General features: G+C 49.8%; 1 protein-coding gene across 1 annotated transcript; it reads left to right on the top strand.

Annotated features, from left to right (window-relative positions):
* The first annotated feature begins 1,841 nt into the window (after positions 1-1,841).
* COPG1 (COPI coat complex subunit gamma 1) lies at positions 1,842-21,339 on the top strand. The gene is made up of 24 exons (XM_068408655.1): positions 1,842-1,992; positions 4,762-4,814; positions 5,585-5,665; positions 5,768-5,839; positions 6,663-6,742; positions 7,642-7,717; positions 7,862-7,954; positions 8,291-8,377; positions 8,529-8,686; positions 9,318-9,451; positions 10,212-10,279; positions 11,017-11,205; positions 11,677-11,772; positions 13,160-13,403; positions 13,779-13,854; positions 14,199-14,302; positions 14,411-14,536; positions 14,959-15,027; positions 15,395-15,537; positions 16,900-17,071; positions 17,655-17,752; positions 19,244-19,382; positions 20,362-20,460; positions 21,054-21,339. Exons 1-24 carry the CDS (start codon positions 1,956-1,958, stop codon positions 21,182-21,184), a joined length of 2,625 nt encoding a protein of 874 aa, XP_068264756.1. The 5' UTR covers positions 1,842-1,955; the 3' UTR covers positions 21,185-21,339.
* Positions 21,340-21,395: the final 56 nt, after the last annotated feature.

Here is a 21,395-nt window from a genome sequence, read left to right on the forward strand (position 1 = left end):
ATAACCCTCCCCGGTGTGGGCACAGCTCCTCGGCCGGGGCTGGAGGGGGCAGTGAGGCTGCCGGGGGGCACGGGCGCAGGAGCACAGGGTGGCATCGATGCGGTGCCATCGGTGTGCCCGTGGGGGACTGCGGACACGGCACCTCGTCCCCCTGGTCCCAGTGCCCATGTCACAAGCAGCAGCCACAGGGGACTTGGTTTAATAACCATCACCTCGGCACCATGGGAGAAGATACAGCCGGGTTTGCCTTTGTCGGGGCCGGCGCTGGAGCACAGCCGGGCCCCAGGCACCACGGGGATTTCTGTGCCCGGCTTCACTCCCTGCTTGCCCGCTGCTGGGCTGTCTCCAAAGGGCTGCGTCCAGCCAGGCAGGTTTTCCCGTGTGGCCCCTCTCTCTGGGTGGCTGCAGCACACAAAATCCCCCGTGAAGCTTGGCTGAGCCTGGAAGCCAGAGTTGGCAAGCGTGCACAATAAAAGGTGGTGTTGAACGTGACTTGTTGTGGTTTATACTGGTCCTGCACCCCTGTAAACCCCTATTTTATGTTCCCTCTCCCTGGAGCTGCCACAGGGGCATGTCCTGGGCTGGAGCTGGCACCAGAGCTTGTTAAACCCCAAACAAGGGTTGTCAGCCCTCGCACCAGCAGTGGGGCCAAGCCCCTGGGCCAGGGTGCCCGCAGCAGCTCTGGGCCAACAAGGACATCGCATTGTGCCGCCGGAGCCGCCGTCTTTGGCGAGGCTGGGAGATAAGAGCAGCGTGGAGCAGAGTGAGGCCGCCCCGTGCAAAGTACAGGGCGGCACGAGCGAGGCAGAGGCTGGGGGACACCTACTGCGGGGGCTGCTGGAGCTGGTGGGGGACACAGTCATGCTCTTTGAGGAGTACCTGCTGCAGGGTGAGTGCAGCCCCTTCGCCCTGGAGCGGGCACTGGCTTTGGGAACGGGGCAGAAGCAATCAGGGTAATCCCACGTCCCATGGGAAGAACGTATTTCAGTAGCCGGCAAACGGATGTGCCAGCAGATGGGTGGGTTGGGGTGAGGTGGGTAACGAGTCCTTTGCCTTCCCCACCTGTCCCAGGGCTCAGGCGATGCCTGGGTGGTGCTGGACCCTGGGGACATCCCACGGCAGCAGCGGGGTGCTGGGGGCTGGGCCCGGGGGTTTGCAGGTGTAGGGTATAGATGGGGTGCTGGTGCCCCCGTATAGACAGGGCACAGGAGGAGCTGCCGGTGATGGCATGTCAGGGCAGGGACGCTCCAAGGCAGACAGTCCGGGTGACACCTGCCTGTCCCCAGGAGGGGGTTCTCCCCCGCCGCCCCCTTGTCCTGAGGGCACTGAGCCCCTGCCAGGATCTCCCCCTTCTCGTGTCCTGCCCCACTGCCCCATCTCCCCTCTCTCAGTCCCAGTGTGCCCCGCCTTGCTCCAGCCCCCCTCTAGCCCTGGTGTCCCCCGATCTCCCCAGTGCCCCTCTCTGCCCTTCCCCTGCCCCTCCCAGGGTGTCCCCCCGACCAGTGTCTCCCCAGGGATCCCAGTGCCCCCTCCCAGTCCCAGTGTGTCCCCCCCGCCATGCTGTGCCTCCTCCAGTGTGTCCCCTGGTATCAGTGTCTCCCGCCCCGGGCCCAGTGCCGCCCCAGCCCCACTGTCCCCCAGCCCCAGTGCCCCCAGTGCCAGTACTGCCCGCGCCCCAGTGCTGCCCCCAGACCCCCCCCAGCCCCGTCCCCACCTCTCCGCCAATCAGACCGCGCCCTTCCCAATCGGTCCCGCCCTCTCCTCCTGTCAGTCACCGCTCGGGCCGCATCCGGGAGCCACGTCGGGGGGGCGGGGCCGTGCCTGCGCAGTGCGGCGGGCGGCGGCGGCAGTGACAGGCTGGCAGGAAGGGGCGGGCGGCGGTACCGGCACCGGGACAGGCACCGGGGCTGCAGCGGGGCGGGCAGGGCCTCACCGAGGGGCCGCGCGGCAGCACCATGCTGAAGAAGTTCGACAAGAAGGACGAGGAGTCCGGTGAGGGGAGGCGGGAGGAGCCGGGCTGTGCGGGAAGGCCGGCGGGCGCCGTGAGGGGAGACCCCCGGTGTGGGGTAGGGAGGAGCTGTGAGTGGGGACTCGGCACCAGCGTTGCAGCGGGGGCTGGCCGGTGCGCACGGAGCGCAGTGGGAAGCACTGTGGAAGCACTAGAGCAGTTTGCTGCCGTCCTCCTCTCACTGCTGCAGCCAGAGGCTAAACCAGTTGCACTGGCACAGCACACCGAGGCTCCCCGCTGCATCACCAGGTGGGGAGTCTGAGACTAAATATTGGGGGTTACCCTGTCCACAGTTGCCCAACTCAGAAACCAGGTGCTAAAGCAGGGTAGAATCCAATTTGTAGTTTCTGGCACTTTTTCTGACACACATGGTCTGCTCTTCCGACGAGATCAATGCCACTTTCAGCGTATCTGAAAGGCTGAGAGCACTGAAGAAACACAAAGTGATTGCTTGACCTTTAAAAACTTTAGGCCAGAGTAGTAAGGAAGAGGTTGATATTTTATGTGGTGTGTAATTCAGGTGGAATCGAGGCTAGATAAGACAGTGTTTGCTTTCATGGTTGTGCCTTGTGGTATCTTTTTCATCTTCCTATGAAGCTTTCTACACAGCTTGTTCTGCATAACAAATCAGTGTGTCCTGAAGTGAATTGATTCAGCATAAATCTTAGTGATTGTTCTGTGTGACTGTGCTTGCTTTTTGTTTTAATGTGCATTAAATGCTTTGCCCTTGTTTCCCTTGTCCAAAGCCTCCAGTGACATCTTGATAAATGGAGAATTTAGTGAGGCAACTGTTGGAGGGAATTGCTCTTGGCTTTCATTTTTGGAGCTATTCTTCATTTGCACCTGCCACGTGCTTCAAGGTATTGGTGTTACCTGTGGCCAAGGCTGGCAGGAAATGCACTTCCTTGTGTTACGGTGCTGACTCTTGTTGATTTTGTTCATACCAAGAGCTCACAGAGCTCTCCTTCCTTTTTTCTGCCACTGCAGCTTGCGTACTTCCCAGCGTTTTTTCTTCACTATTGCATTTACTTCTCATCTATTGCTTCTGTCTTGCATGAAGATTCCTAGTGTTTACTGCATCTGCCTTTCTCCTGTGGATTGTGTATATGTCCAAAATGTATAGCCTGAGTGCTTGTCATTCTCGGTGTTAGGTGGAGCACGTCATCCCTGAATTTACAGTCTTGTATACCCATTCTTTCCATGTAAAACCTAACAGGACAGTCTGTTTGTTGAAATGAGTGTGTCCGCTTAATTGGCTTCTCTTTCTTTGCTTTTCATAGATGGTTTAGGTAGTCTTGGATGAGCTGCTTCCACTGGCTCTCAAAAATGCGCTTTGGGATGTTATTTTGGGCATATAATTGTTCTGAGATACTTGCTCGGTCAGTGGCTGTTTCTCTGCAAAGCAGTACAAATTGTTGTTAGTCATCCAATACTGGGAGCTTTCTGAACACACAGCCTCTGCCTTTCCTGCATCTGTTTCTCCGGTGATGGAAAAATACTTTGACACAGGGTGCTATGAGGACCAAGACCTCATGTGCAATATGTTTCAAGATCCTTAGTGCTATGAAAGGTGAAGAGGTGATGCTCTGTTGTTGATGGCTGATTTGGGGACTGTAGACATGCTGGGCCGTGGGAAATACTGTGCTGCTAGGAAGGCTTTTTGGAACATGTTCACATGCTCGTACTAGAACTGGTTCATAGTCATACTAGAGACATTGTTTTTATTCTTTCCCCTTTTTTAATTTTCTCCCCGACCCCACGTAAGTGTCTGTGCTTTGTTTGGCCACCTACTGCTTTTGCAAACTTCTCCTGAGCCAGAGGAGGGCAGTTTATGAACTGGGAAGGAGCCAAGATGCAGATGTGTTTGCCTTTAAGTTTAAGACTTACTCTTGCAAAGGCTCCTGGTGCCAGTGTAGGATGTGTCAGGCCCAGGTCAGATCGTGGCTGGGCCCAGGAGCTGTGCTTTCTAGCGGATCAGGCTTGTTAAACATTGGAACAGTGCTGGAAACGGCTGCGTCTTGTCGCGGGGCCAGGCTGAACATAGGTACTAATTAAAACCTGCTTATCAATAACTGGCAGCTTTTGAAAAGCTGCAGCTCACAAATGCTTAGGAGGCGAGCTAATAGAGACCGTGCAGAATGATCATGCTTTTCCCTCTGATTATTTCATCCTTAATTGGTGAGGTTTTTAATTATTTAATATAATTTATTCTATTAAGTGGAACAATGAAAGTTACTCTGTGTCCAGACTCTCTAGTCTGCTGTCTTGTTCTCTTAATTAGTGATAGAGCCAAAAATACTTTACTGGTGGATTCCTGATTGGTTTATAAGGGAGGGATAAAGCACTCCTGACTCACCAGTCTGGCAAGCGATGCCTCTGTTTGTCTGAGCTTTTGTTTCTAGGCCTATCTTATTGATGCTCTAACTGTCAGCAAGCTCCCAGCCCAGGGGCTGGAAATGGGTCTGTGGGGATAACAGTGGAGCAGTTACTTTACAGCTAATCAGTCTACCTCGGCTCATGGCTAGTTACTTCTGGGGGAGATGGCAAATCGAAGAATGTCCTGTCTGCTCTACCTTCCCTAACTGCTACGAAGACATCCAATTAATACCACTTAAGAGGGAGCTCTGGTTGCTTGGTGTTCATGAAAAACTTACCCAAAATACTCAGTCTGTTTTTAAATTATGGGTGTTTTTAGAAAGTTGCTTTCCCATAGCACTATCCCTGGAAAGACTTTTACTCTCTTTATTTTGCAGGTGGGGGTTCCAACCCATTCCAGCACCTGGAGAAGAGTGCAGTCTTGCAAGAGGTAGATCCTCAGATGATCTCCTTTGTGTACCCCTTTCTGGATAGAGTCTCTCCCTGTCTTGAGTAGATCACTGGAGAACTTCAGTGAGGAAGCAGGGGTTTGTTGCAGTCCTGCTAGCTCTGAAAGAAATGGGCAGCGCTCCCGTTAGTTCTTATTTTATTGTTGGAGGGAGGAAGGGAGAAGGTTGAAATGGTCTCTGTAACGAATTAAAGACTTATCTGTGAAAGCTCACCCTAAAACAGGAAGGTTGGGAAATTGGCCCTGAACACCCCAAACGTCTTGTAGATGACAATGAATAGGTGGTGAGTGGTTATTGAATAGTCTTATGAATTGGCTCTGAAAAAATGCCTTTCTATGCAACAGCAGGTAAAATTCTTGGTTCCCAGACCCTGTTGTTTCAGCGTTATCTGTTTATTTGCAATGTTTTCAATGGTGTTGGTTCCCGTTAGCCTCGCAGAGCTCACATACATCTGTCAGAAGAGTAGTGTTTTAGTTAGCACACAATCCAGACTTGTGTGGGTGAAAATGTGATGAGGATTTGGCCTTTAAACTTTAATTGCACTTGGATTTGTGATCCCAGACTGTAGAACCAGCTGTTTAAAAGGGTTCCATGTTTAACAGGAATTGAGGGGAAATCTGATCCAAAGTCATTAAGAATCTTGCCGTACCTCGCTCACAGTGTGTTGTTTGTATCTGTGGCCAAGATCAGACAGGACAGTGTTTGCAAGGGGGTGTTGGTGTCAGCATCCTTGTCTGTGCTTTGTTTCCAGGCACGAGTGTTTAATGAGACTCCCATAAACCCACGAAAATGTGCTCATATCCTCACCAAGATCCTGTATCTCATAAACCAGGTAAGGGAGAGAAAATTTACACCTCTACAGAGACACCTCCAGCAGGCCCAAAGCTGGTTGTGATAACTGAGATTTCCTTCCTTCTTTCCAAACATCTTCTAGGGGGAGCACCTTGGTGTCATGGAAGCTACCGAATCCTTCTTTGCTATGACCAAGCTGTTTCAGTCCAATGATGTAAGTCTGCTTGTTGTTTTCTGCTGTATTTATCTGGTGGGACAAGTTGTCAACTGTATTTTTCAGCCTCAAGATGTGTGTGTTTATACAATCTGCTTTTCCGTCCTGCCTGGAGCTACCTGATCTGAGTGGGAAGAGTAGGATGAAAGTTTAGAAAGAGAGATCAGCTTTCTAGTCCTTCCCAGACCTTGTTGCAGCTTAACTGAAGCATTCTCTATTCTTGAGACAGATTCCTCCCTCTGAATTGCTGTTTAACTGAGACTGTGCTAGGCACTGATCAAGCATATAATCAGCTAGAATACACTATGCTTTGTGCCCAGCATTAGAAGATCCTGCTTCCTGCTGAGTCAACAACTGTATGTCCTGGAGTAGGCCAGGAATTAGTACCTACCCACAGCAGTAATACTATCACTAGTTGTCCCCCAAATCACAAGGCATTAAAATCATGAGACCAGTGTAGAAATCCCCAGATTCAGGAGTATAAATTGCTTGCTTTCTTGCTTTTGAAGCAACAGAGTACCTTCAGCAAATGATTTCAAGCTTTTCTTCTTGTTCATGTGAATGACGAGAGAAAGATGGAACTATAGATCCAGCTACATCTGGTATCTCTGCAGCTTCACCCTAAGATTGAGGGATTTAGAAGAGGAAGAGGTGTTTTGTTAATCAATATGGGTTTTGTACATCATTTACACTCAGGCACTGGGGCTCTCTGAAGGTACCAGGTTCTTGATCTTCACAATAAAATCATGGAAGCAGGGAAAACAGATCCCTTCCTATCCGGGATCCTCTCAGCTGATGTCTGTCTTCCCTCTTTCCTTGTCAGCCAACTCTTCGCAGGATGTGTTACCTGACTATCAAAGAGATGTCTTCTATTGCGGAAGATGTAATCATTGTTACTAGCAGGTCAGTCACTTCACTTTTCTTACTGTTATATTCATGTGTCCTCCAGTAATGCCTGTCCAACCTCTTGGAGATGACTGTAGTCCCTAAGCAGAGTGAGGATGGGGAATGCCTTTGGTGAGGAAAAATTTTTTGTTTAAAAGCAGCCATTAAAATAGAGACACTGAACTCCTAGTGATATACGTGGAGTGTGCTGTGTCCCCATATCGCACGCCCATGGGTGTTTGGATTATCTCTTTTGGTTACATGATATGGCAGTACTGCTGTTTTTTCCCCTTTTGCAAAAGGCTGTTTCATCAGCTCCTACTTTCCTGTCTGAATGCCTTGAAGCTTTTTGAAGATTTCTGGCATAAATCCAAAGACTTTCACCAGGTAGACAAGGATTTGCTGCTTCTGTAGCAGCACAGGATGCAACTTCACTGGGGAACAAAATTCCCTCTGTGAGTCATTCCTGAATTGCTGATCATTGCACTGAAAGGCCAGTGTGGTATGAGGAGACAGGAGCCTGAAGGTATAGGCTCTGCTGAGGGCCCAGGCCAAGCAGCAGGCAGAAGCCAGTCCCAAGTGCTGCAACGTGATGAACTCCTGTCCCCTCATAGATGGTCTCGCATTGACCTAGGGCAGGAATGAGCGTTCAGTAAGGAAGGCCTCAGGGGCATGTGTGTGTGCTCCAGCCTCGCTTAGTGATTAGGAGCCCATACAGCCTGCTGATGGCCTTGGAACCTGAGTACTGATCTCTTCCTCCTGCCTTCCCACCCTGGTGGGACTTGCCCGAGACCTGCAGTTGCCTGCTTGGCACTGAGCTGTGATGCTGACTGCCTGCTGCTCTGTGTGCACTGTGCGTGCACCTGGGAGCTGCTGGCTCAGGAGTGCAGTATTGAGAGCTTCCTGTTTTCAACCAGCTTAACCAAAGACATGACTGGGAAGGATGACAATTACCGAGGCCCTGCTGTGAGAGCACTCTGTCAAATCACTGATGTAAGTGCTGCTTTTCCCTTGGGGCAGCCCTAGGCCCTTCACCTTTCCCTGCTTCACCCCATCCTGCTTTTCATGCCTTTGCATTTCCCCTTTCACACTCCTAATGGCTTTTCAGTGTCAGCTGTTATTTCCCTCTCCCTGCAGAGTACCATGTTGCAGGCCATCGAGCGCTACATGAAGCAGGCAATCGTTGATAAAGTGCCAAGTGTATCCAGCTCTGCTCTGGTGTCCTCCTTGGTACGTACTCCCTGCAGGGCAGGCCTGAGGGACAGTCAAGCTGGGAAGCAGTCATCTGTGGTGGGACTGGTCATCTTTGGAGTTTCAGGATTTCATTGTTGCTACTCCCCTCTTTGTGAACTGAGGGACTGGCTCTGACTTTGCAGGGTATCGTCAACCTCTTGAGGCCACAGCCGTCATGGCCAGGTCTCTGCATGCTGATCCCTTGCTTTTCTATAAGTTGCTGCTGCCAGCACTCTCACGGGGAAGGCTCGTTGCTTCTTAATATGACCTGTGATTCCCAAAGCTTCCTCCATCCTTCTCTCATGGGTTGTCTGTGGCTTCGTTTTCCCCCAGCACCTGCTGAAGACCAGTTATGATGTGGTAAAACGCTGGGTGAACGAGGCTCAGGAGGCAGCTTCCAGTGACAATATCATGGTGCAGGTAGGAAACCCGCCACCAACACAGGGAATAGCAAGCAGCAGCTGGGAGTGGAGCAAACTGCTAGAGCTCAGCCAGGCACCTCTGGGCAGCGGAGGGGATAAAAGTGGAAAGAACACAGTGTGGGTTTGTGACAATCTCTTTCTGTGCACAGTATCATGCTCTGGGCTTGCTCTACCACGTGCGGAAGAATGACCGCCTGGCAGTCAACAAGATGCTCAGCAAGTTCACGCGCCACGGCCTCAAGTCACCGTTTGCCTACTGCATGATGATTCGAGTAGCCAGCAAGCTGCTGGAGGAGGAGGCTGGCAGGTGAGGCGGCTCTTTGCCTGGATGGAAGAATTTCCTCAGGTCCTGCTACCATCTCCTCTTGCAAGCTCACTTGCCATCTCATGAGGGCAATTATTTCTGTCTTTGAAGAACAGCATACAGCTTCTACCCTCTTCTTGTTGGGTAAAAGGCAGCAGAGAAAATACAGGATGTTTTTGTGGTTGTTATGAGATGGCTTCTGTGAGTCTTGTCTGTGTGCTTGCACATTGAATGCTTTCTTGTTTCTCTGGACTGTTTTGCATAGCTGTTCTTTACTGAGATATTCTACTTCATTTTCTCTGTCTTCTGGAATTATTTGGCTACCATGTATGCAGAGTGGCTTCCTGGTGGATAAGACTTGTGGTGTGTACAGTCAGCTCTCAGTGTGTGAGGGCTGAGGGAGATTCCCTTTAGCCTGTAAGGCAGAGGGAGTCTTCTCAGAAGGCAGCCTGACTTCCAACCCAAGCATGCTGGAAGTACAGTATAATGACCACTGCAAAATCTGTGGACAGTGGATTTATGGCTGCTTTTACCTTTCCACAGGCTATGGGACCTGCCCGTTTCTGCTGCCAGATTCTTCATTTCTGTTAGCACCTTTGTTTTAATTCATTCTTGTGGTTTTTTTGTCCCTTAGCCGCGATAGCCCCCTGTTCGATTTCATTGAGAGCTGCCTAAGAAACAAGCATGAGATGGTGGTCTACGAAGCTGCATCTGCCATCGTTAACCTGCCCAACTGCACTGCCAAAGAGCTGGCTCCTGCTGTCTCGGGTAAGTGTGGCGCTCACGGCAAGGGCGAGGGCCTTATGGGCTTGCAGTGGGGACACCTGCTGACTACCCCAAGAAACAAGGACCTTGTGTAGTTTCAGGCTTGTAATGCTGCTGTTTGTTGCTCTGTGCTGCTGCTAAGAGCCTGTGGTGCGTGTGAGTGGCTTTGCTCCTGTAAAGGTATTTGTGTGGTGTGTTCACGTGGGTTACTGGAGGGGTCTTTTTTTTTTTTTTCTGTGAAACAAGGCTGAATTCTAACTGATAAATCTCCCTGCTTCAGACTGAGTGTAACGTGCAAGAAGCCAAGGTGTTGGGGTCCTGCCTTCCCAGCTCAGTCCAGTCCAAAGGTTCTCCTGAGCTGGGACTGTTGGCAGGTAGGGAGGTCATGTGTCACCTCTCTGCACAGGGAGGGTGCCCTTCATGGGCCAGCCCTGGGAAAGCAACAGGATTTGTATAGAAATGGAGATCAGCAGTTCAAATTGACTTAATAGGAAAGATGACAAGGTGACAAAACTAGCTTCCAAGAGGAGCGAAGGACAGCAGCATTGTGGAAAAAGAGGGAGGTGGGTAAGAGCTAGCAAAGGGGACAACAGGGAGGGAGGGAGGGAGGAAGTTGGTAAATTCACAGTTGCTTCTTAAGCATGCTTCTAGTTATCTTGTGCTTGCAGCTGTCTCTTCATTGAAGCTCTTGCTTTAGGTATGAAATGCTTCTCAATATTAGATTGCCTAAATGTCTGCCTTTGTTGGTTTTCCCGCCTTGCAGTTTTGCAGCTGTTCTGCAGCTCCCCAAAAGCAGCACTGAGATATGCAGCCGTCCGTACCCTCAACAAGGTAGGAGCCAGTCTCCTGGGAGCTGTAACAGTTTCTCATGTGCAGGGAGGTGCAGACTTCAGAAGAGAAAAAGGGGGCCAGATTATGTGATGATTTTGTGTGAATAACCTCTGCCCTGGGCTACAGGCTTACATTTCATTGCTTTCTGAGTGGAATAAAACTTGAAGGAACACTTAACAGAAGGGAAAAAAAAAAAAGCCATCATTTTCACAGGTCTCTATAAGAGTGTTACTGCTTTCCCTTCTGAGCTTCCCGTGGTGAAGGAGCTCCTTGTAAAACAGGGATCAAACCTTGATGCTGCTTCTTGCCTGCTCCGTGGCAATCTTTGCTCCAGCTTTTCCCTTGACCTTGTAAACTCTAAAAAAAGAAAAAGACAGAATGGCAGTGTCTGGTAACTGCTGTGCCTCCACCCACAAAGCTGTTCTGCACAGCTGCATTTTTTGTTGGGAGTTCGTAGCTTTCTTTTCTTAATATATAGAGGATAATGAGAGAGTTAAAAATAGCAAAAGATAGTTTATTACTACTGCTTCTATTTTGGCAAGTGATGCAGTTCTGCAGGAAGAAAGAGCTTGTTACTTTAACCTCAGATTAGTTGTTTGTCTGAGATGACCCTCATGTACAGTCTGTAGCATTTATTTTTACAGGAAGGAGTGAGAGTTCATAGAGACTTGGTGGGTTTTGCCAGCTGGGCCTTTCGCATCTGTTGAGTGATTTCCACTCTTCCTTCTCTGCTCTAGGTGGCCATGAAGCACCCATCCGCTGTCACTGCCTGTAATCTAGACCTGGAGAACCTTGTGACGGACTCCAACCGCAGCATAGCCACTCTGGCCATCACCACGCTGCTGAAAACCGGCAGTGAGAGCAGCATTGACCGGCTCATGAAGCAGATCTCCTCTTTCATGTCAGAAATCTCAGATGAGTTCAAAGTAAGGAAGTGGGAGGAGGAGGGACACGCAGGTTCTTGAAGAAACCCCTTGGTCTTTGTCCACGTTTGTGTGTGCACTCTGAAACCTTCATGGAGCTGCTTCCAGGAGCTGGGCTGCAGAGTATTTTCAGGGAAGAGAAAGAATCTGAGGCTATCAGCATAAGCCATGCCTCGGTCGTACAGCACCCAGCTCCAAAGTCACATGCTGTCTTCTGGAGAGACACCCTTTGAGAATTAAATCTCTTTTTCTTCTTTCCAGTGGGTGTGGGCTTTTGCTAGGGGCTAGCCAATGCATAAAGATCAGTCTCCTCCAATTCCTAGGATTGTACCTTCTGGAACTGCGTTTGTTGGATAAGTAAAGGCCAAACCATAGTTTCCAGGCTAGGGACCAGCACAAAATTGACACAATTCAACTATTTTTTCCTGCCTGGTGAGACAGAATCCTTTTTCACTTGCCCTCCTTTTCTTCCAGGTTGTAGTGGTGCAGGCCATCAATGCACTGTGTCAGAAGTACCCTCGCAAACACGCCGTCCTCATGAACTTTCTCTTCACTATGCTTCGGGAAGAGGTAAGTTTGCAGGACAACTGCTTTGTATTCCTTGTTTGTATGCATGAACTGCAGGACTGCACAGTGGCCCCTGTGAGAGTCAAGCTTTTACTGATAATGCTATGCAGTAAGAGCCTTTCTCTAAAAGGCTTGCAGTCTAACTGGCAGAAATGGCCAGCTGTGCACAATGGTTACACGCATACTGCCAGGCATATTTTTAATGTGGTTTATCATTCTTCGATTTTTCTGGGGGTTTATTAACTCTCAAAGCAAATGCAGGCAACAGCAGATCTGTTGGCAGTCCATGTGTGTTTAACATTTGAACCAGCTTTCTTTTATACTTTGACAGCAAATTCCAAGAAGTTTTGTCTTGTACACAAAGATTCAGTAACAACCTATTTATTGATGACACGGGACCACTTCTGTTCTCTGTGTTGTGGCAGTGAAGGGATCATGAGTACCTATAACCATTCTCTGCATTCAGTCAGACATAAATTGCAGAAAGACAGCTTTACAGAAGTTTGCTGAGGCCGTTTCTAAATGAGCTAACATGCCTGCAACACAGCTGGCACCACTGCTTGCTCTGACATCACTTTCTGCCAATTACAGCCTCTCATTGGGGAACAAACCAGAGCATCTCATTTTGCTTCTGTGAGAAATGGACCATTCTCTTTTCCCAGATTTTCTGTGGGTGGATGGTATCATTTTGAATGTGGTTTTGTAGTTCAAACCATTCTGTTTTAAAGCTTTTTTTAATCCAAAGTAGCTCCAGAAAGATCCCCCAAATGCCCAGCACTGTGCATGTAATTGGCAGAGGATAGTGTGCAGTTTAATCCCCTAGTGTGTATTGAGGACACTATTAAATAATGTCTGAAGATAACCCAGCATTAACAGCATGTCAGGACATGGGGTGTGCCTGGGGAGGTATTGATCGCCTGTCTTCCCACACTAATGGGGCTATTTGCTGGGTCCTGCTGTGGCAGATATGATCCTTAATATATTTCTCTTGTGATTCATCCTCAGATGTGTGGTGCTAAAGGGGAGAGGGTTGGGTTTTTTCTTCTCCCATATGGCTGTTTTTATGCACTAATTCCAGCAGCAGAGGATTTTGAAGGAGACGTAAACCCTTCAGGCAGATGGATTCTTTTACCCTCTTTAGGACTTGTTTTTTTCTTCACTGCAGCCATTCTGAAGGGAGCTGGCAAGAGAGCTTGAATATTAGCTGGCCCTCTGGGTGTAAAGAGGGTCAAAAGTGAGGGCAGCATTGCTGCCCTTTGCCTTTCAAACACAGATTAAAAGCATTGAGTGCGAGTGACCGTTTCAAAGGAAATTCTTTCCTGTCTGGCTAGTTCAGAGTCTCTGAAATACTTTGAGATTTCCAGCTGAGCGGTTCCCTTTTGCTCCTTAGGGTGGCTTTGAATATAAGCGAGCCATCGTGGACTGCATCATCAGCATCATTGAGGAGAACTCAGAGAGCAAAGAGACAGGCCTGTCTCACCTCTGCGAATTCATCGAGGACTGCGAGTTCACTGTGCTGGCCACTCGTATCCTCCACCTCTTAGGGCAGGAAGGGCCCAAAACCAACAACCCCTCCAAATACATTCGCTTCATCTACAACAGGGTTGTCCTGGAGCATGAAGAAGTCCGGGCAGGTAAGAGACAGACCTGGAAAGCTGTCTGCCCTGTGAGAGATCTTCAAGGAAATATGGTGTATGAACACTCTGCTTTTGAGGATTGTGATTTGCTCTAGTCCTGAGCAGATCTTTTTACACATCAAAGATCCTGCAGCAGTATTGATGGCAGAGGTGGCCTGCAGCTGAGAAATGGGGAGGGAGATGCAGTGACTCTGAAACTAGACAGAGGAGGTTCGCGGGCACCTTGCTGTAATACTGCCTCTTTCTAGTCACACTAGTGCTTTATACTAGTGCTAGCATCTCTGATGTGGCATTTGGTCAAGGCCAGGAAATGGAGGAAACTCCAGCTGATTTCTTTGCTTTATAATTCTGTTTTCATGACTTGTACTACAGGTGCTGTAAGTGCCCTGGCCAAGTTTGGAGCCCAGAATGAGGAAATGTTACCCAGTATCTTGGTGTTACTGAAAAGGTGAGTTGTACCTCAGAGTTTCTCAACATCCTGGGTGAAAAACCCTGTTTGCTTGAGAGCTTGTTAGCATCCCCGTGCATGTCTAGTCTCTTCTGGCTGTGGATCTGAGGAGGGGCAGTGGGTACCTGGGATCCTGTGATGGGATCACCACTGCATTCAGCACCACAAAGTGGACAGAAGCCAAGTGTGTCAGATGATTGCTTGTCTAATACAATTAGTAGTAGGTTGCTGGCTGTCTCCTATGGCATATTCTTTCTGGCCCTGTAAGGTGGCTTAGTCACCTGGATTCATTCATGTGGACTCTGCTGCCTTGCACTGAAGATGGTTTTCCACTTTCTTCTCAGGTGTGTGATGGATGATGACAACGAAGTGAGAGACAGAGCCACCTTCTACCTGAATGTTCTGGAGCAGAAGCAGAAAGCCCTCAATGCTGGCTACATCCTGAATGGTAATGCGGGAAGGCCTCAAAACAAGTCTGCACCTCTTCCCTTGTTTAACAAGTGACAAAGAGCTGGCATTATCTGTGGTTTCAGTGACCTGTCCCTTCTGTCCCCAGGTTTGACAGTGTCCATCCCTGGCCTGGAGAGGGCTCTGCATCAGTACACCCTGGAGCCCTCCGAGAAACCTTTTGACTTGAAATCTGTTCCTTTGGCAACAGCTCCTATCATCGAGCAAAGACCAGGTGAGGAACAGTCCCCTGAATGCTGGTCCAAACTGCTAGTACGTCCCTTGCAGCTCCAGCCATCGGACCACAGACTGCATTGGATTTGCTGCGAATTGCTGAGCTCCATCCTGTTTGAATTTTGTGGGATTACATCTTCTGTAAAGACTAAGGCCAGCAAATCTGGTTGCTCCCACTTTAGGGTTTTGGTTTAGTCCAGCTGCTAATAACAGTAATAGCTGGTAGTCCTCATTGGAGCTGCTGTAGTTCCAAAGGTGTTTAGGGAGCTAAATACGGGTGTCTAGTCCATAGCAAGATGAGAAATGAGCTCCCTTAGTCAAATCCGTCTCCAGACATTAATCTGTGTTCTGATTTAGTTACTCTTCACCTTCAAATCTTTTCTTTTTTTTTTGTGTTGTTTTGGTTTTTTTTTCCTTCTGCAGAAAATGCCCCTGTTGCTGTAGTCAAACATCCAGAGAAGGTGGCAGCAACACGACAAGAAATATTCCAAGGTAAACTGATGCAAGGCCTTTCCTATGTCTGCGTGTGAGAGCAAAATAACCACCTCTTGATGAGCCTGCCTAGCCCCTCTAGCTTTTTCCCCATCTCTTTTCAGAGAGTGACATGGGCTCCCAACTTGTCTGCTGTTCACTCCTGGGGTGTAGGGGTGCCTGCAGTCCTGTTCAGTCTAGATTGCAATAGCTGTGGGCAAAGGATGACTCTGCCTTTAATTTTGAAAGTCCCCAGTGAATATTTATGAATGTTTGATGGGTAGTTCCTTGCTGCAGCAGCTTCTGGCAGCTTAAATGAGGGCTTTGAAACTGCTAACGCCTTCCTGTGAGTTGGGGACGGCAATGGTTTGTGTGTCCTCTGTTTCAGAGCAACTGGGGGCAATCACAGAGTTTCGGGGACTGGGCCCGCTCTTCAAGTCTTCCCCAGAGCCTGTTGCCCTGACAGAGCTGGAAACGGAGTACGTGGTTCGTTGCACCAAGCACACATTTGTCAGCCACGTGGTGTTCCAGGTGGGTAGCTATGGCATGTGGTGCTGAAAGAGGATTGGAAAATAAGCTCCTACCAGTTAAAAGCTCCACTGGAAAGAAATAGAACAGGGATATCTGTGTTCAAAGCATGTCACTGCAATGAGGAGTCCTTAGTTTCTCATCCAGGGCAGCAGAGCCCCAGAAAAAATTAGTAAGGGAGCATGTGTGTGGCTGAACAACGCTTGCACAGACAGACAAAATAAATCAGACAAGCACTAGGTGGGGCTGTCCTCACCGAGCGGTTGGCAAGGGGATCTGTGCTCTTTCCTCAGGGTCCCCAAGCACGTGCTTTGGGCATAAAAGAGTGAAGCTTTATCTGAGAGGCTGAAAAGGGAACCCAAGAAAGGGACTTGGTGGGGGAGAGCTCTTCATCCCCTACGTTTGTTTTAGCTTGAGCAGTACAGGTGTTTGTTTCTGTGCATCTTGGCCTTGGCTGTACCACCCTGCTGCTACATGTGGGATGTTAGGATCAATGTGCTGGCATCTTTGCCTAGGCCTCAGGAAGTTCAAGGCACAGCAACTCCTATGCTAGCTTGTGAGCAGCAGCGTTTTGTCCTTAGCCAGCTCCTTCCTTGAAAGCTCAGAACCGCTTATGCAGTCCTCGTAGGGGTTGATCTTTGTTTCTGTTGTCCATCCACCAGATGCAATCGTATGAGGTTAAGTGACTTGTCACTGCAGCCAGAACGAACTCTAATCAGCAATTTTAGACTTGCTGAAACGATCAAACTTGCTGAAACTTGCTCAAACTATTCCTAGTTTGAGCCATGCAAAGGATCATCTTCCCATCTGCTATGGGGGACTGTGTCCCTGTAGCATCAAGTAAGAAGATGCAGGCAACACAGTGCTCACATTTCCATACAGCAAAGAGTTAACCTGGGAATTACCATCCAGGGAGAAAGGATAAAGTACATTTAGAGGAAAAAGTTCCATACTAACTGGTGAACTGAAACAGGCAGAAGCTGACACATCCCTGCCCTCGCTGAATTTGTGCTGCTGCCTGGGTTGCAGAGGGCAGGCACTGGATAATTGTGTGCTGGTTAATTTAAGTAGAAGGGGGGAGGGGGGGGGGGGCGGAGTTTGCTGGAGCACTGGAGTCCCCTGCAGGGCTTTAGTTTCTCCCCTAAAGCATTTAAATGAGTAGTTTTTAGTCATAGTTGCTCTGTGACTAAACTGGAATGCATGAACCCTATAACGAGCCAGCTGATAGCGAGGTGCACCGTTCAAACACAAAGAGCTAGGGGCTCACAAGTTGACACCATGCTCCCACCATGCCTAAAGTGAGTCTGCTATTAGATCTATAGCTAGCAGCTTCACGCTGTTGCTGCTCTCCCCTTCCCTGTTTAGTTTGACTGCACGAACACCCTGAACGATCAGATCCTGGAGAATGTCACGGTGCAGATGGAGCCAACAGAGGGGTATGAGGTCATTGGCTACATACCTGCCAAAACCCTGGTGTACAACCAGCCGGGTACCTGCTACACACTGGTGGCACTGTCTGAAGAGGATCCGACAGCAGGTAAACAGTTTGCCCTCTGTTTTCCTCACATCCCCCAAATTAAGTGTACCGTATTGCTCGCCCACACACATTCTACCTTGCATCCTAGCCAGATATTTATAGCCTGTGTGTGGGTGCAGCCCTGAGTGATGCTCAGCATGACTTCTCTTTGCTGTTTGGGGGCTGTCAGGCCTCTCTTCTCTCCTGGTTCCCTTGTGCTGTAGCACTGTCAAGTCAGGCTATGAGAGCTGGCAGATGAGCATTCAGCTCTCTGCTGAGTTCTCTCCTGTGCACCCTGGCGTGTCCTTTAGCCTGTTGGTTCGTTGTGTTTAGTATGCGGGGAGGCTGGTGCTTGTAAAGTGCTGTGAGTGCCCGGATGCTCTGAGTAGCGAAGAGGTATTTCAGAGAAACCACTAGAATTTCAGAGATGTCTATTTGAACTGAACATCCCCTCATTTCTCACTGTCCAGAACATGAACTTGGCCTTACCTATGCTTTGTGTTCTGGGACTGCTCACCTGTGTGTGTTGATGCCGTTCACCCAGCAGTGCCCATCTCAGTGATGGTGGTAATATGAGCTTTGCTTTTGCCTCCCCCATCTCCAGTGGCCTGTACCTTCAGCTGCATGATGAAGTTCACTGTCAAGGACTGTGATCCGAACACGGGTGAGACGGATGACGAGGGTTACGAGGATGAGTATGTGGTAAGGAGCTGGGCGTGTACCTGATCACGGAAACTGCAGTCATTTTGGGGGTTTTTGTGATCCGTACTCAGATCCCTGCAAGCAACTATGTGACCACTGACACTGATGTGGGTAGCATCGCGTGAAGAGCGGCTTCTTGCTGTCTCTGCGGTGTCTGTCCCAGGATGCAGATGTGGGTTTGGAGAGCTTGCTTTGTCTCTTTTAGTGTATCCTGTTGCTCTCCAGGCAGACACCTGACTGTGCAGGATACTTACATTTTGGGAGGCCATGGTGTGTCCTCCAGGTTGGCTGGCTGTGCCCTGCAGGCTCCAGCAGTTGCACAGTCAGGTTTGTGGAGACAGAGGGCCATTAGACATCTTTTGTTCTCCATGAGTTGCTCTCCGTGGTAGCACAGTTAATTGCCTAGTGGCCTGCCTGATGCAGACAGATTGCTGTCCCTGTTCTTGCTCTGGGGAAGGTGCGGCTTTTCCCTCCCCAGAACCGGGACTGATGAAAGCACTGATGCTGCAGAAGCACCTCTCTTCCTGGCTCTGCCCTTTCCAGCATGGCTGTTGTACCACAAAGGAAGAAGCTGAACTTATGCTTGGTCAGAAACTGGGACTGGCTCACAGAGGGTGGTGTTTACCCTCCGGAGAGGAAGGGATTTTGTTGACACAACTTCAGCTTGTCCTGTTAGCTCCAGAGGCTGTTTTCTATGCGTTGCCTGTCACTGCTGCAAATCTGATTAGAAGCACTGCTGTGCAGTGAGTCACTGAGGACGCAGCATCCTCCCAGAAGGAGCAGGGAGGGTTTTTCCCAAAGGAACATGCAAGGTTAACCCCTCTCTCTGCTTCCCACCAGTCACCAGGGCATTTGAGTGATAGTTAAACAAACTCTGCCATGTGTTTCAACTAAAATCGAGAGGAGATTCTTTCCTGCAGTGATGGCTGAAACGAATGCAGGCTGGTGTCTAGCCAGCTCTGGCACTGACTGCTCTTCGATACACGCTCTGGAGGGACAAGCCCACTTATGCCTTGCACAGATGTAGTCACAGCTAACCCAGCACGCAGCATTAGGTGATAGCAAGTGCCTGACAGTGTCTCACTGTACTTTACCAGCCTACAAAATGATGGGCCTGAAAGGCAAAATAGAAGCTTATGTGCATTACAGGGAAGCAAATGCTGCATGTGTGAGCACAAGCAGCTGTTCCTTAGCTTTTGTCCTCTGTTTTGGACGTTTGTCCAGTGCTTTGATCTCTATCAGGCCAAGGGCTATGCTCAGAACAGGAACCTGCTATGTAAATACTGGAAGTGGCATGACCAGTGGCTTTCCCAGGCCAAACTGTTGCTCAAGCAAACCAGAAGGGGTAGGGCTTGCTCTGACTTACTCACAAGTGGAAGTGGAAGCTGTCTCCTACACTCACCTGATATCAGGAAATCCAGGCTAAAGCTCACTCTGGAGAGAGCAGAATTAGGAACAACTATGTTTCATTTGAACCTCTTCTACCACCAGCTTGAAGACCTGGAGGTAACAGTGGCTGATCACATACAGCGAGTTCTGAAGCCAAACTTTGGAGCTGCCTGGGATGAAGTGGGTGATGAGTATGAAAAGGAAGAGACTTTTACTTTATCTGCTGTTAAAACCCTTGAAGGTAAGGGGGTATCTGAGACCAGCAGAGCCCTTAACATTTCTCTCTCTCCAACAGGCAAAGTCCAGAGGCTCAGTCTGGCTCACTTGAGATCTCTCACAGAAAGGCTAATGGGGCAAAACCCTTCACAAGCTATTTCACCACAGCTGTTAAATGCAGAGCTACAGTTACTCCGATAACAAGTTAGTTCAGGTTTCAAAAAGCCAAATGGGTACTCTGGGCCCTATGGAGACCAAGCTGGTTTGTGGGAGGCAAGAGAACATCTTGCTTTGCTCTCGCACTCTACCCTCCCAAGCAGACAGACCATAGTTCAGCTGTGAGCTCCCACTTTCCTTCTGTGAAGGGAGGAGATGCTCTGACTGTAGGACTCAAGGACTAATAAAAGATACAAAGAGCAGAAGACATGAGGTTGGTGGGCAGGCTTGTGGTGTAAGCCCTCTTCTCTTTCATCATTTATTAAAGACTCCTTTTGTTGTTCCCAAGAAGCCTGTAAAAACTTGGTCCTTTTGATAGCTTGGAAGGGTGTCCTTGTCCCATCTCTGTGCTTTCTTGCATGGCACCTTGAGCTTGAAATACCTTCCCTGAGGCCTTTTCACATTCCTCCTGAAGGCCTGTGAGGTATCCCCTTCCTTCTGCATCTGTCCCCAGAGAAGCAAGCTGGCTGTCAGGGTTGCACAGTGAGTGTGCAGCCAGCTGCACTCTCCTGCTTCCCTTATCTGACTCATTCACCTTCCTGTTTCTGTTGCACCTTTGCTGCATCAGATAACAGAACTGCCGTGTGGCAGCGGGGTTTTTGTGTGCTGCCTTTGCCTCCCTGGTGGCCTCTAAAATCACAATACTGGCCAATGCTGTGTGTCCTTCAGGACACGGAACGTGAACCTTAACACGTAGGGAGGGCTTCAGTCACCTTTAGGTGCTCTTTGTGTGTCCCTGTCAAGACACCTGTGACATGGAGGCTGTCTTATTTTTTTTTTCTTAACAGAGGCAGTTAGTAATATCGTGAAGTTCCTGGGGATGCAGCCCTGTGAGCGATCAGATAAAGTGCCAGATAACAAGAACTCTCACACCCTGTACCTGGCAGGTGAGCTGTGGGGTGAGGTCTCCGCACGAGTAGCAGCTCTTTGGGAGGTTGCACAGAGCTGCTTGTTGAAAATCAGGGCAGGAGTTTCCGATGGAGCCCGCTGCACTCCGGGTAGGGTTTGGGGGTTGTCCCTGCCATGGTTTCTGTCTCTGCAAGTGTGGAGCATCTGGTGTTGGGGTCAGGGAGGGTGCTGTGGCGGGGGGATGTTGGGATCAGCCCCAGGCTCAGCTGGGTGGAATTTGCTGTCTCCATGATCTGTGGCATCCTGGGTTGGAGTGAGCCTGGGGGGGAAAAAGTACAGCACCCTTGCCCAGCGAAGTGGATGTATACCGGAGCTCTTAGATGAGTGACTGGCAGTCACCAAAGGAGCTCCTGGACCTCTTCTCAGCTGGAGTTTATTTTAGACTTTGCTTTCATGAGTTTTACAGTAGCAAGAGTCCCAGGTGCATCATAATCAAAGAGAAATGTGCTGCTTGAGAGTCTCTCCAGGCCCAGTCAGACTGCCTGTGGGAAACCTGCCCTTGCCAAGCCGTAGCGTTCATCTTTAGGCTTGCAGGGGAGCACTGCCACCTTCCTCCCGCTCTCCCTTCCAGGTGTGTTCCGGGGTGGCCATGACCTCCTGGTACGGGCTCGTCTCGTCCTGACCGACACCGTGACGATGCAGGTCACCGCCCGCAGCGGAGAGGAGCTCCCGGTGGACGTCGTCATGGCCTCTGTCGGATAAACCCCCTTCTCCAGGGCTGTCCTGACACCGAGCCCCCGCGGGCAATGCTTCTCCCTCTGGCAGCAGAATAGGGATCGCGGTCACTACCGCAGCTTGCGTTTCTCTGCAGTACGGCTGTATTCGGGGCTCTGTCTATAAAATAACGGTGGTTTTAAGGTCTGGTTTTTACGAAGCGCTTTGTCGCCGCGCCCCAGGGTTTCATGGCGGGCGG

Source organism: Nyctibius grandis, chromosome 10 (assembly GCF_013368605.1).
Source record: "Nyctibius grandis isolate bNycGra1 chromosome 10, bNycGra1.pri, whole genome shotgun sequence".
Lineage (NCBI taxonomy): Eukaryota > Metazoa > Chordata > Aves > Nyctibiiformes > Nyctibiidae > Nyctibius > Nyctibius grandis.

Coding starts and splice junctions, on each gene's coding strand:
- COPG1 (XM_068408655.1), top strand. CDS start 1,956: ATGCTGAAGAAGTTCGACAAGAAGGACGAGGAGTCCG. Junction 17,072..17,654: donor TGAAGAGGATCCGACAGCAG/GTAAACAGTTTG, acceptor CCCCATCTCCAG/TGGCCTGTACCTTCAGCTGC. Junction 19,383..20,361: donor TGCTGTTAAAACCCTTGAAG/GTAAGGGGGTAT, acceptor TTTTCTTAACAG/AGGCAGTTAGTAATATCGTG.